General features: G+C 33.6%; 1 protein-coding gene across 1 annotated transcript in view; it reads left to right on the forward strand.

Moving 5' to 3' along the window:
- COL24A1 (collagen type XXIV alpha 1 chain) overlaps positions 1 to 15,948 on the forward strand; it is a gene marked incomplete at both ends in the record, with an annotated part of 371,273 nt that overhangs the window by 153,010 nt on the left and 202,315 nt on the right. The window contains 2 exons of the mRNA XM_080801684.1: positions 13,337 to 13,390; positions 15,250 to 15,294. Coding sequence (XP_080657810.1) covers positions 13,337 to 13,390; positions 15,250 to 15,294 — 99 coding nt within the window. The remainder of the gene's footprint in view (positions 1 to 13,336; positions 13,391 to 15,249; positions 15,295 to 15,948) is intronic.

Genomic DNA, 15,948 nt, shown 5'->3' on the forward strand with positions numbered 1-15,948 from the left:
AGTACTATAACACTATAGTAAATGTCTTATGCACATCTCACTTAATCTTCACAACAGCATTATGAGGTAGGTATTATCCTCACTTTAGATGGTTAAGTTTTTGTCTTGCCATCGTATAACTACCAAGTGACCTAGCCAGAATTCTAACCCAGATATGATTTCAAAGTCTGAGTTCTTAACCACTTAGTTTTGGGATGAAACCATGGAAAACATTCACTACGATTCTAAAGTGTTTCCACTTTATCCAAGGGCATCATGAAATAATCGCAGATATTTAAGTAGTAAAGTGTCCTAGGTGATTTACATTTTAAAAATAATACCTTTCAGCTTCGAGGATGATTTAAATCAGAGGGAAACTTAAGGCAAGGAGATAAACTAGGAAAAAAAAGAATTATAAAGATCTGAAATAGAACATTCAGGCAGCAAATATTTATTGACTACCTTTTGTATGACAGCCATTATACTTGATGCTCAACCATCTACAAAGATGAAAACTGTTGATCCCTACTTTCAAAAAAACTTATAATCTAGAGAAAGATATGCAAGGAAACCTTTATAATGACCATATGAGTAATATACATATGTAATACTGTGCAAGTAATGGGATAGGGAATTCAGATTATGCTTTGCAGAGAAGGTAGCCCATGAGCTGACATGACACATGCGTAGGAATTTGCATACAGACAAGGGAGATTTATGGAATTCAGGAAAAGGAAACTTATGAGAGGATGGAAGTACAGTATGTGGAACATACACTGAAAGTTATTCATTGTTTATATGATAATCAAACATAACTGGGCATCCTGTATTTTATCTGATAACCCTATTGGCCACCTACAATCTTTCCAAATATACAACAGTGTTTTCTCCCTTCTTTTCTGTCTCTATAGAAGAAATACTCCTGTTCTTCCTCAGTATTCAAGTTCCACACATGTTTTGCATCAAAACTTCTCCTTTAACTTCTGAATAACCTCGTGGCATCAATTATCACCTTTATACTGATCTCTCCCTTGAATCAAAATTTCCCCTTTGCCCTTAAAACCATTCTCACTGTTAATGTTGTAGTTTAGGCCATTTTTATTTTTCACCAGCATTAGTAATAATCCTTCATTTGTTCTTCTAGCTTCCAGTCTGGTATTTCTTCAAATCTGCTTCCAAGCTGCTGATGGAGTAACGTTTGTAAAATACAGCTCTTATCATGTCACTCTTACCCTTCTATCCTTCAGTGATCTCCACAACTTCCAGGTTAAGGCTTGTATTTTTTTACTTTTTACACAAGCTCTTTATGACCTACCCTCTCTCTTTAACTCTATTATCTATAGTCGCATCTACCAGCACTCTTCCAAAAGCACTACTCCAGCTGTTTTGAGTACCAAACCATGCCATTCTTGTTCAAATCTCAAAGCTTCCAGTGTGCTGTCCTTTTTGTCTGGTTATCTCTCTCCCTTCTTGTGCCTTGCTTCCTCTAGCTAACACTTACACATCACATACTACATTGTCCAGGACACTTTCCCCATTTCTTACAAGTCTGATCAAGATATCCTTTCTCTGTATTCCTGAAAAAAAAAAAAAAATCTGTTAAGCAGCTACCTTCTTATATTGTAACTGCTGATTTGCTTATCTCTCTATTAGACTATGAGCTTTTGAGAGAAGAGACTAATTGATTTTATGAACATCACAATAACCATAATAATATCCACAGCATAGAATAGGAATGCAGTAGATATTGGCTGAATAGATGATTGATTGAATAACTGTATTTAAAAGCTATTGTGGAAATAGAAACAATACAACTTGGTAATTTATTTATTTATTTATTTATTTATTCATTCATTTATTTTTTTTAAGATTTTATTTATTTGCCAGAGAGAGTACACACAAGTGGCCAAGAGGCAGGCAGAGGCAGCGAGAGAAGCAGGCTCCCTGATGAGCAAGAAGCCCGATGCAGGACTCGATCCCAGGACTCTGGAATCATGACCTGAGCTGAAGCAGCGGCTTAACCAACTGAGCCACCCAGGCATCCCACAACGTGATAATTTATTAAACAAAGATGATGGGGGGAAAGGGAAGCCAAAGACAGGGAAGTCTCTTTTACTGAGACTGCAACTTGGGTTACTGATGTCATTGACTTAAATAGGGAACTTGGGAGGAGCAGGTTTGGAGGATGGGGAATATAAGAAATTTCATTCTGGATATATTTAGTTTGAAGTACTTTTTGACATCAAGGTGGAAATAATAAATAGCAGTAAACAAAGCTTGAAAGTAGAAATAGTAGCATGAGGGGATGTTGAGAGAGAACTGTAGTATAAAGAATGGAGTTGAGGGGCACCTGGATGGCTCAGTGGGTTAAGCCTCTGCCTTCAGCTTGGGTCATGATCTCAGGGTCCTGGGATTGAGTCCCACATTGGGCTCTCTGCTCCGCGGGGAGCCTGCTTCCTCCTCTCTCTCTCTTTGCTTGCCTCTCTGCCTACTTGTGGTCTCTTTCTGTCAAATAAATAAAATCTTTAAAAAAAAAAAGAATGGAGTTGATAACTTCTGTAATGTTTAACCCTTCACCTGCTACATACTTGAACTTGATGCATATATAAACACCATTCACCCATTCATTTAGTATTTCATTTAACATATATTGTGTTTCTTTTATGTGTTCAGTCAAGCAGTAAATGTGAGATTATAAAGATTTCTAAATTGTGGTTCCTCCCCTGGATGAAGTAACAGTTTAGCAAAAGATCCAAAAACAAAAAAACAAAAACAAAAACAAAACAAAACAAAAAACTACAAAATGTAAGAAATGCTATACAAAAGAGTTGGTGAGGTGTTATGAGAGCCTAGATAATAATTAAGGAAACAGATTCTGCTCTAGGAAATTGAAAATTACTTTAAGAGGAAATAATAATTAAACTTAATGTTTTCAAGAATGCATATCATACTAGGTGAAGAACCAGGTAGTTTTCTAAATTCTTTTCAGTTTGGAAATTTTGTTTCACTTCAAGTTTTGTCAAGAAAAATGTCAGAGAACTGAAAAAATCCAACTGCCCTCTTGAATAATATTACAACAGTGATCTTTAAAACTTCCTTCTCATTCCTTATTTTAGTCTTAGAATTATGTTGTTTAAGAGTGGGACAAAAACCCTGAAAACCGAACATTTAAATGAATAACAGTGGTTGAATTTCCATTGAGTAATAATCACTTTGTGGATTCTTTATCTAAATTTAAGGAAACATGAACTTGAAGTCCCATCAGCAACAATGTTGTTAGACTAACTGATTGTTTATATATCACTAAATTTTAAGTAATATTTCAGAAAAGACGAAAAGGACCAGAAAATTTTAAAGGAAGAGGGACATGAATTTGTCTTATAGTTTAAGAGGGGTCTGGTTATGTTTTTCTTCTTGGTGTTTCCTATTTTTATTGAAATCGTTTCTAGTAACAGAAGGGAAAAAAAAGAGTCAAACATCCTGACCCTATTAGCATGATGAATTTCTTTAGTAGTATATACTGTATCATGGAAGCATCTTATAACTTCCTTTATTTTAACATACTTATCTTGTTTGGAAAGTAAGGACAATATAAATTACTAAAGCTCCATTGAGGCTATTCAAGGTGGTCATCAAGACAATTCTGTGTACTCTATGTGAAATATATTGTTACCCTATTTGTAGACAAATTGAGTTCTTTCCAGAGTAATTTGGCACAGCTCTAAGGAAACCTTTTATTTTCTCTTCATTTTCTGCCAGTTGACTAAAAAAACCTCAAACTAAGTTTGGAAACTTGTGTTGATTATGATTCTACTGATTGCAAGAATGTGTGTATGTGTATGTGTTTATATAGATACAAAACATAGTTTAGCGAGCCTTTTTTAAGAGCTACCCAATTTGGCCATCTGCTTTCGAGCATCCCACAACATTAGAAGAACCACATCCTTTGCTGCTTACTGTAGGAAGTGAGTATCTAATAAATATATTTTCTGTTCTCTAGTAAACAGAGGAATAATTTATTTATTGCTGTATATGTGTTGTTACTTTGGCTATGGAATTAGAGATGGTAAAATAGGCTGTTATTTTCATTGTATAACATCTCTGATAAGGTTTTCGAGAAAGCCTATTTGTGAAGTTATGTTACACAATGTATGAAAATAACCTTCACACTGAATTATTAAAATATGTCATGTGATCATCTGTATAGAGGGGAGCTCACATGGTAAGAGGAAAATGCATAACTCTAAATAGTTTTCTAAGATCACCTTGACCCCACCCTGAAGACTCATATTTAATATGCTAAATCAAGGTTTCTGATATTATTTATCATTTTATTCTCCAGACATAATTTAGTCAGCTAAGAAATACTTACAAGTTTGTACAATGAACAATGTACTGTGTTAAACAATTACTTGAAAACAAGATTAAAACATGGTCTTCTGTCTGCTAGGAACTTGTAATTTTCTGAAAGCGTGAGATTTCCACATGTGAAAAGTTAAAAAAGCACAGCGAGGCAGCACATAAGCAAACAATAAGGAGCTCAAAGGAAGGGGAAAGAATGACTAATAAGACCATTTTTCTGAGAAACTTTGAAGAAAAATTAGGATTTTGAGTTGGATGGGTTAAATTTGGCCAGGTAGAATCAATGAATGAAAGTTTTTATATAACAGGTACAAAAATGAACACAGGGATGGAGGGCAAAAGGAAACCCACTCGTCTTAAAAAAAGTTAGGAGTCAGATTGTGACATATCTTAAATATAAAGCAGAGAAGTTTAAATACTAATAAGCCAATAAGCTCATAGAAGATCTTGTTTTGATGTAGTGATAAAAACACATAACAAAATCTATTCTCTTAACAAATTTTTAAGTGTATAATACAATAATATTAACTATATGTAGTAACTACAGTAAATCTCTAGACCATTTTATCTTGCATATCTGGAAGTTTGTACCCATTGAACAGCAACCCTGTATTTCCACCTCCCCCAACATCTGGCAGCCATCATCCTACAGAAAGTAGGTAGGCTTCTATGACGGTAACTATTTTAGATACCTCATATACGTAGAATTATACATTATTTGTCCTCCTGTGACTGGTTTATTTCCCTTAGTATAAGGTCTTCGGGGTTCATGATGTAGCACATGTTAGAATTTCCTTCTTTTTTAAGGCTAAATAACAGTCCATTGCCCAATAGTCTAAATATCTGCATTTTCTTTATCCATTGATCCATCAGTGTATGTTTAGGTTGTTTCCACCTATAGGTTATTGCGTAATGCTGCCTTGAACAAGGGAATGCTGTTACCTCTTTGAGCTCCTGCTTTCATTTCTTTTGGATAAATCCCAAGAAGTGGGATGGCTGGATCATATGGTAGTTCTGTTTCTAATTTTTGGAGGATCTCCACACAGTTTTCCATAGTGGCTGCACTGTTTTACATTCCCATCAACAGTGCATAAGAGTTCCAGATTTTCTACATCCTCTCAACATTTATTTTGTTTGTTTGTTTATAGTAGTCATTCTAACAGGTATGAAGTGATATCCCTTTGTGGCTTTGATCTGCATTTTCCTCATGATTAGTGATGAACATTTTTACATACACTTGGTCATTTGTATGTTTTATTTGGAGAAATTTCTCTTAAAGTCCTTTGGCCATTATTTAAATTGGATTATTTGGTTTTTGCTGTTGGGATGTAGGAGTTCCTTATATATTTTAGATATTAAACACTTACCAGATTTATGATTTACACATATTTTCTCCTTTTCTGTAAACTGCCTCTTCGCTATGTTGATTGTTTTCTTTCTGTGCAGAAGTATTTACCAGTCTATTTTTGCTTTTGTTGTCTTTGCTTTTGTGTGAAATCTAAAAAATCATTCTAAGACCAATGTAGTAGAGCTTTCTGCCTATGGTTTCAGGTCTTTTATTTAATTCTTTAACCCATTTTGAGTTGATTCACAGGTGTGGTGTAAGAGAAGGGTCCGATTTTGCATATCCAGCTTTCCTATCACCACTTATGGAAGAGGCTATCTTTTTCCCACTGTATAGTCTCAGCATTCTTGTCAAAGACTGATCATATGTGTGTGATTTTATTTCTGAGTACTCTGTTCTGTTTTATTGGCCCATATATCTGTCTTTATGCTGGTATCAAACTTTTATTATAACATTTTAATATGTTTTGAAGTCAAGAGATGTGAGACCTCCAGCAATCTTTTTTCTTAAGATTCTTTTGGCTCTTCGGGGTCCTTTGTGGAGGACATATGAATGTCCATATGAATAATAGAATTATTTTTCCTATATTTGCCATTTAGTTCTTGCCAGGGATTGCATTGAATCTGTAGATTGCTTTTGGTAGTATGAATGTTTTAACAGTATTAAGTCTTCTAGTCCAAGAACATGATATATCTTTACACTAATTGTGTCATCTTTAATTTCTGTCAGCAGTGTTTTGTAATTTTCAGTGTATAAGTCTTTCACTTCCTTGGTTAAGTTTATTCCTAAGTATTTTATTGTTTGTGATGCTATCATAAATGGGATTTTTATCTTAATTTCCTTTTCAAATTGTTTGTTGTCAGTGTATACAAATGCAGCTAGTTTTTGTATATTGAATTCATATTCTACCACTTTGTTGAATTCATTTATTAGTTCTTTTTTTTTTTTTTTTTTTTAAAGATTTTATTTATTTATTTGACAAAGAGAGATCACAAGTAGGCAGAGAGGCAGGCAGAGAGAGAGGGGGAAGCAGGCTCCCCGCTGAGCAGAGAGCCCGATGCGGGGCTCGATCCCAGGACGCTGGGATCATGACCTGAGCCGAAGGCAGAGGCTTAACCCACTGAGCCACCCAGGCGCCCCTCATTTATTAGTTCTGACAATATGTTGGTAACATCTTTGGCATCTTCTACATATAAGATGATGTCAACTGTGAACAGAAATTTTACTTTTTCCTTTCCTTCTTGGGTACATTTTTTTTTCTTTCTTGATTAGTTGCCCTATCTAGGACTTCTAATACTGTGTTGGATGAAAGAAATGCTCATTCTTGCCTTGCTTCTAATTTTAGAGAAAAGCTTTCAGTGTTCTACTCTTGAGTATAATACCAACTGTGGACCTTTATTAGGTTGAGGTAATCCCCTCCTATTTTTAGTTTGTGGAATGTTTTACCATGAAAGGGTATTAAATTTTGTCAAATGCTGTTTCTGCATCTATTGACATGATTATGTTATTTTTATGTTATTTTTGTTTATGTTTTTGTTTTTGTTATGTTATGTTTTTGTTATGTTATGTTTTTGTTTATGTTATGTTTTTTTATGTTATTTTATGTTATTTTTATCTTTTATTCTGTTAGTGTGGTGGATCACATTGATTGATTTTCATATATAAACAATCTTATATCCCAGGGATGAATCCCATTTGGTTATGGTATAGGATTCTTTAATGTGCTGTCTGATTCATTTTGCTAGTATTTTTTTGAGGATTTTACACCAATATTCACTGGAGAATTTGGCAGGCAATTTCTTTTCTTGTAGTGTCTTTGTCTGGCTTTGGTGTCAGAGTAATGCTGACCTCGTAAAATGAGTTTGATGTGTTCCCTTCTCTTCAGCTTTTTTAAAGAGTTTGAAAAGGATTTAAATTAATTCTTTTTAAAAAATGTGTGGTAGAATTTCCCAGTAAAGTCATTGGGTTCTATGCTTTTCCTGTTTGGGAGGTTTTTTATTATTGATTCAATTTCCTCATTAGAGATCTGTTAGATTTTGTATTTCTTCATGATTCAGTTTTGTTAGGGTATGTGTTTCTAGGAATTTTATCTTCTATCTTTTGTCTTCTAGGTTAACCAAAATGTTGGTATGCAGTTGTTCATATTAGTATCTTAAGGTCCTCATTCATTTTTTATTTTATTTAGGTCTTGTCTTTTTGTTAGTCTGAAGTCTTTTTGTTAGTCTGAAGGTTTGTCAATTTTGTTTTTTGTTTTTTTTTTTTAGTTTCGTTGATTTTTTTTTCTACTGTTTTCCTATCCTCTATTCACTTATTTCTGCTCTAATTTTTATTACTTCCTTTTACCTCTTAACTTGGGGTTTACTTTGTTCTTTTTCTGGTTTCCTGAGTTATAGAGTTAGGTAGCTTACTTGAGATCTTTCTTCTTTTTTTAATGTAGTTGTTTACCGTTTTAAAATTCCCTCTTAGTACTATTTTTATTTTTATTTTATCCCATAAATTGAGGAATATTGTGTTCTCATTCTTATTTGTCCCAAGATATTTTCTAATTTCCCTTTTGATTTCATCTCTGACCTATTGGTTTTTCAGGAGTATGTTGTTTAATTTCCTCCTTATTTGTGACTTTTTCAGTTTTCCTCTGCTATTGATTTCTGGTTTCATTCCACTAAGTTTAGAAAGGATAGTTGGTATAATTTCAACTTTAACTTTATTAAATTTGTTAAGACTTGTTTTGTGACCTAAAATATGATCTATGTGATCTGTACTGGCAAATGTTCCATATGTGCTTGAAAAGAAAGTGTATTCTGCTATTTTGAGTGGAATGATCTTTATATGTTTATTAGGTCCTTTTGATTTTAGTGTTGTTCTGTTCCTTTGTTACTCTTCTATCTGGTTGTTCTATCAGTCATTGAAAATAGGGCATTGGAATCTCTTGCATTTATTGTGTTTCTCTCTCTTCCTTCACTTCTGTCAGTAATTGTTTCATGTATCTTATATTGGGTGCTTATTTATTTATAACTGTTATGTCTTTCTGGCAAGTTGACCCATTTGTCATTAGTTAATGTCTTTCTTTGTCTCTTATAACATTTTTTTACTTAGTCTGTTTTGTTTGATGTAAATATAGCCACACCTGCTTTCTTTTGGTTATCATTTGCATGGGATGTCTTTTTTCATGTTTCACTTTCATCTGACATATGTCATTAAATCCAAATTGTGTCTGTTGTAGATACCATACAGTTGTATCTTTTTTTTTTTAAGATTTTATTTATTTATTTGACAGAGATCACAGGTAGGCAGAGAGACAGACAGAGAGAGAGGAGGAAGCAGGCTCCCTGCTGAGCAGAGAGCCCGATGTGGGGCTCGACCCCAGGACCCTGAGATCATGACCCGAGCCGAAGGCAGAGGCTTTAACCCACTGAGCCACCCAGGCGCCCCTAGTTGTATCTTTTTAAAATCCATTCAGCCACTCTGTCTTTTGATTGTACCTTTTAATCCATTTATATTTAAAGTGATTATAAAAAAGGAAAGACTTACTAGTGCCATTTTGTTAATTGCAGTTGTTTTATGTCTATAGCTTCTTTATTCCGGTTTTCTCTTCCTGTCTTCAGTTGTGTTTCATTGAATTTTTATTATGATATGCTTTGATTCCTTTCTCGTTTTCTTTTGTGTATCTTTTACAGATACTTTCTTCATGGTTACAGTGGAGCTTACATAAAACCTCTTTTAGTTATAGCAATCTATTTTAAGCTGATTACAACTTAACTCTGGTTATATACAAACACTCTACTGTTTTACTCTATGAAAGATTTTGAGAGGGATGAGATGATGAAACATATTTTTGGAAGAATAACAATAGCAAATTATAAATATGAATGTGGTGAATATATAGGATAGATAAGTGCAATATCAGTGAAAAGATTGTTATAAACACCTTAAGGAGAAGAAAACTAATATTTATTGAGTCCCTGTTATATTCAAGGTACCCTTTTCTTTCTTGCATTAACTTTATGATGATGATAGTAACATGATTCTACAGATAAGGAAACTTTGCTATAGCCCTAGGAATCTTCAGAGCTGGAATTCAAGCCCAGACTCAACTTCAGATTCTATATATTTCAAATTCAAAAAAAAAAAAAAAGAACTTGTATATTTAACATGACAAATATGAAACATGCACATAATTTAAACAATGATAATAAAACAAACTATATTAACATTAAGAAATGAACCATTATAAGCTTCTTGAGTATTCCTCACTAATCATGTCTGCCTCTTCAGATCTTGCATTTATAGATGACCACTCTCTTGTTTTTGCCATACTTTTACCATCTGTGTATAGACTCTCACAATAAAAATTCTGACCCTCCCAGAAAATATTTTGTTCTTTCTTGTAAGTTCCCATTATACTTTGCTTCTGCTTCTACTTCTGTCACAACTCTTTTTTTTTTTCTATCACAACTCTTATTTACTAATTTTTATTTTAAAGCATCATCATCCTCAGGAAATTATGAATTCATTGGGAATAGGAACTGTGTTTTGTCTTTGTATACTCAGGGCCTAATGTTGTGCTGTTTATTGGACCTAATGCAGAGTGGAAAATTAATAAATGTTGGATTAAAAAAAGAATGAACAATGAACTAAATAATTAAGCATTAGTTGTCTTGTGATAGAATGGAAATATCACAACATGCTGATCCCATACCTTAAGTCAGTCTAAATATTTAAAATATATCACTTAGAGATCTAGAAGAGTATTTTGGATATTAAAGAGTTAGAAATCATTTTACCAGTCAGAATTCTTTCAGTTGTAAGTAATGAAAACCAATTTAAATGTGATTATATAAATATGAGAAAAGTTTAGGAATTCAAACAACTAAATACAGGACCACAAACAATATCATTAGAATCCAATTACTCCTGCTCTTTTCATTTGTTAATTTATGGATTGCATTCCCAGACTCTCTCTACTTCATGGTTTCCCACTCTTTAGGTTTATACCATCCTTAATGCTACTTCCAGCTGTTCCACTGTAGTCTAAAATTTCCTTTAGTTAGACTGAGTTGGGTTTCTGGCTCCTTACTAAACCAATCACTGTTTCTAGGGTGTAGAATATGCAGACTGACTTATATATGTCACACATCAACCCTCAAATTTAGTCAGGGGTGGACTCACCTCCCCTCAATCATGTGGGCTGAGTGAGGAGAAAGTGTTTCCCTAAGTAAAATTAGGATGCTATAAAGAACTTCTCAAACTCAACACCCAAAAAATAATCACATCAAGGAAAAAAGGGCAGAAGACATGAACAGACACTTCTCCAAAGAAGACCTAGAAATGGCTAACAGACACATGGAAAAATGTTCATCATCGTTAGCCATCAGGGAAATTCAAATCAAAACCACACTGAGATACCACCTTATACCAGTTAGAATGGAAAAAATTGACAAGGCAAGAAACAACAAATGTTGGAGAGGTTGTGGATAAAGGGGAACCATCTTATGCTGTTGGTGGGAATGCAAGTTGGTACAGCCACTTTGGAAAGTGTGGAGGTTCCTCAAAAAGTTAAAAATAGAGCTACCCTATGACCCACGGCACTACTACCCCAAAGATACAGATGTAGTGAAAAGAAGGGCCACATGCACCCCAATGCTCATAGCAGCAATGTCCATAATAGCCAAACTGTGGAAAGGGCCAAGATGGTCTTCAACAGATGAATGGGTAAAGAAGATGTGGTCCAACTGGGGAAGGTATGTGCTATGGTGAGTGCTATGAAGTGTATAAACCTGGCAATTCACAGACCTGTATCCCTGGGGCTAATAATACATTATATGTTAATAAAAATTTTTTTAAAAAAAGAAGATATGGTCCATATATACAATGGAATATTATTCAGCCATCAGAAAGGATGAATACCCAACTTTTGCATTAACATACATGGAACTGGAGGAGATTATGCTAAATGAAATAAGTCAAGCAGAGTAAGTCAATTATGATATGATTTCACTTATTTGTGGAACATAAGGAATAACATGGAAGACATTAGGAGAGGGAAGGGAAAAATGAAGGGGAAATCAGAGATGGACAAAAACCATGAGAGAGTATGGACTCGGAGAAACAAACTGAGAATTTCAGAGGGAAGGGTTAGTTAGTCCAGTGATGGGTATTAAGGAGGGCATGTATTGCATGGAGCACTGGGTGTTATATGCAAGCAATGAATCATGGAACACTACATCAAAAACTAATGATGTACTGTATGGTGACTAACATAACAACAAACAAACAAATAAATAAGATGTAAATTGTAAAAGAATAAAAAATAAAAAGTAAACAGACGAACATAAGGGAAATGGAAGGAAAAATAAGATAAAACCAGAAAAAAAAATTAGGAGTCTTTTGAGAATGTAATTGGACTTGCATTAAACAACATACACCCATTTCAATAATCTAATCCATCTTTTCCAATAAAAAAATAAGATAGCTGCACAAAAATGTTATTGCCTAAAGTCAGTCATACAGTTTCTTAAATGGTGCTCTATACATAAGCTTGTGCTAATGGATTATAGACTGTTAAACTGACCAAGAGGTGCTCGCTTTGGCAGCACATATACTAAACTGACCAAGAGCTTTTCATTTTTTGATTATATTAGAACATAGCAATGATAGAACAAGGTATAATATGAAGACAAGATTCTTGTGCAGTTTATCACTCTGCTGCATTTCAGAACTAAAGATTAAACCCACCTGGATAGAGTCACTATTGGCATAGTTATTTACTACACTTAAAAATTAGATCTTAAAATTTTAAAAAATCTTCTAATTAAAAAAATCTTCACTTAAAAAATCTTCTAATCTTCACTTCTTTAATCTTCACTTAAAAAATCTTCTAATGGTTTTAGAATCACTAAAAACAATAATGCAAAAGATAGTTTTTAGAAGAGATTTACTTAAAGCTTTGCAGACATATTGTATAGTTAGGGAAACAGAACTAAGAAAAATGTCACCATTTTAAATAGATACTATAGGGTGTTTTCTGAAATAGATATTTTTAAAGGACATTAATGAATTTTTATTCAGAGAGCATTTGATTTTTAACAACATTGATTTTGATTTTGATTAACAAACGATTTTTAATTGTGAAATTCCTAATCATATTCAGATTGTTACTTTCTTCTGCAGATTGCCCTCTTTTTACCAGCTTGTATTAAGAAGGGAAATAAGCTGAGGAACATGTAGTGAAAATAATGTGCCCTGGATTCCTCTAGTCTCTTAATAGATATTAAAATAGTGCATATCTCTTCCATCTGTTTTTAGACTTTGTGGATACTCTATTATGTATTTATTGTACTATTATCAAATTAACAATTGTACTCATTGCTTTAAATTTAGAACTACTTTTTCTGAGTGTCTAGTTGAAGAGTAACATACTGAGCACATTATTTGAACACCAGCATGCTTAAAGAAATAAGTTTATCCTACCTCTCCTAATTTTTTGGATGCCCTATAGTTTTCTGCTCACCTACCCTCTGACTTCATTTTGATAACGTAATAATGGGAAAAAAATGGTAACAAATTGTATTATCATCTCAGATTCATGCTGATTGAGAAATATTAATTGAGCTGAAGTTTTTATTATTTGTGCTTATTTTGCTTTTATAGGGACTCCTTGGAAATAGGGGATCTCCTGGACCTCCTGGTCTCAAAGGACTTCAGGTATGGAGGAAATAAATATCCAGTCAACAATTGCTTCAGTTCCAATTTTCCCTTTTTTACTTTTTGTTTAAAGAAAAACATTGTTTTAATGTGGACAATTCTTGCCACCGAGGATTTCAGGTTACTAACCACTTTATATTGGCAGTTATGGAGTGGGATTTGGAACATTTTTCAGGATTGTGAACTCATTAAGTAATTTATGTCACTGATTTCCATGGAATATCTGAAGGATATGAGCTAGACTCTCACTCATATGTACTAGAATATAGTTACTATTTGTATCTGTTTTATATTTGTGATCTAGTAAATTTTATTTTAATTGAATTGTGAATTGAGCAAAAATGTTTACTGATCAAATAAATAAAATAGAATACATGATACTAAATAGGTCTATGGATGCTGTTCAGATATGGTAACATCAACTTTTTATTTAAAGGTGAAAAGTCATTATGTTTTATAAAATATGTCAACACATGTAATAAAAACATTTATTACTTTTTAATTTTCTTAGAGAATAATATATAAAAGTTTTTTTATGTTTCTCTATTCTCTATCCACTCATGCATTTTTTTTTGATCCTTAGAATGAACAAGATTTTTGCATTTTTATGACATTATAAAATGTCATAAATTCTTGGCTTCACCCCAAGAATACTGGACCTATAAGTTAGTCAAGAAGTAGCTCTAGATATTAACTCCATTCAGTAGGATCCAATATACTGTTGTATATTGTTGAAAACAGAACTAAGACTCAAAACCATATGTATTGAATGAATGAAGTATTAAAATATGCCAAAAGCAAACATGTCCTGTACCAATAACTTTTTAATATACCAATGTATATTGATTTCCATCTATTAAGAACTTAATTGATGTTCTTTATGTATTGGAGAGATATTGAGCCCAAGAAAGTAAAGATAATCCTTAATTTATGATTCCTAACCTTTGTTAGGTTTTCGATGCGCATTTTCCTGATGACTAGGGATACTGAGCATATTTTCATATGTCTGTTGGCCATCTGTATGTCGTTTTTGGAAAAATGTCTATTCAGGTCCTCATTTTTTTTTTTAATATTTTGTTTATTTGACACAGAGAGAGGGAGAGATCACAAGTAGGCAGAGAGGCAGGCAGAGAGAAGGGGAAAGCAGGCTCCCTGCTGAGCAGGGAGCCCGATTCGGGGCTCGATCCCAGGATCCCGAGACCATGACCCGAGATGAAGGCAGAGGCTTAACCCACTGAGTCACCCAGGTGCCCCCAGGTCCTCATTTTTAATTGGATTATTTGGGCTTTTGGTGTTGAGTTGTGTAAGTTCTTCATATGTTTTAGATATTAAGCCCCTTACAAATATCCTGATTTTGTGATAGATATCCTAATTACTTTCAATCTTATTAATTCTCAACTTTCTATATATAACTTGATCTACCAATTTAAAAACAAACAGTGCCCTTTAGAGTAGATGTGAAGTTGTCACTCAAAATAATAAAACGTTATGGGATGACAGAGTAAAATACAAGAAAGTTGGGGTGCCTGGGTGGGTTGGTGGGTTAAACATCTGACTTGGGCTCAACTTATGATATCAGGGTCCTGGGATCCAGCCCCACTTCCAACTCCCCACTCAGCGGGAAGTCTGTTTCTCCCTCTGCCCCTTCCCCCCCATATCCCCACTCTTGCTTGGTCTCTCTCTTTTTTTCTGTCTCTCAAATAAATAAAATCTTTAAGAAAATGAAATACAAGAAAGTCACAGCATTATTTTCATCACATCTCAGTGAGTTTCAGATTTCAGAATAAATAGAATAAGGGTTTACCTTTTTAAATACTTATTTCAGGCCATGATATGTTCTGATTTTTTTTTTATTTAAGGGAGAAGAAGGACCAATTGGACCCTTTGGAGAACTGGGGCCAAGAGTAGGTATCGTATAAATACTTTTGAAAAAGTGCTTCTCTTAAAATAACTGTTATGTGGATGTCTCTTAATAGCACCAAATTTTAAGTTGTAATAAAGGACAAAAAACACTATAACCATACAATCCCTCTAAATAATGTAAGCCTATAACTGGAATTTCCCAGCAATATTTTAAATGATATGCCTACTGTATATCTGCTTGTTCCTTCAGTAGTTTTATGGTCTTAGTAATTTGTGCTAATTATAAAGTTTCTCAAAAGGTAATAGAAAGTGAAATACTGTAGCCATTCTAGTGATATTCTGGGAATTTCTGTTTTCTAGGTGTGCCAGTAAAATTATGGAATCTAAATAAGATGTATTTTCTGTCAACTTTTTCTTCAGATAATATTGTGTGGTAATACATGAATAACCTATTTTCAAGTTCTGAAAATTAGCTCTTTAAGAATTTGGGCATACATGACCAAAGAATACATTATTATGAAATAATTAAGGGGTGTGTATCACATTTATTTTAAGAGGGATCATTAGACTCACATGAAATACATCTCACTCTTTTTTCTTGAGAACATCATAACATGCAGGTTCTTAAAACATTTTTACATTTAAGGAGACAATAAATCTTTCCTTTGCACCTTTACCTCACTAGTACATATACT

The sequence above is a fragment of the Martes martes genome (assembly GCF_963455335.1).
Source record: "Martes martes genome assembly, chromosome: 4".
Taxonomy (NCBI): Eukaryota; Metazoa; Chordata; class Mammalia; order Carnivora; family Mustelidae; genus Martes; species Martes martes.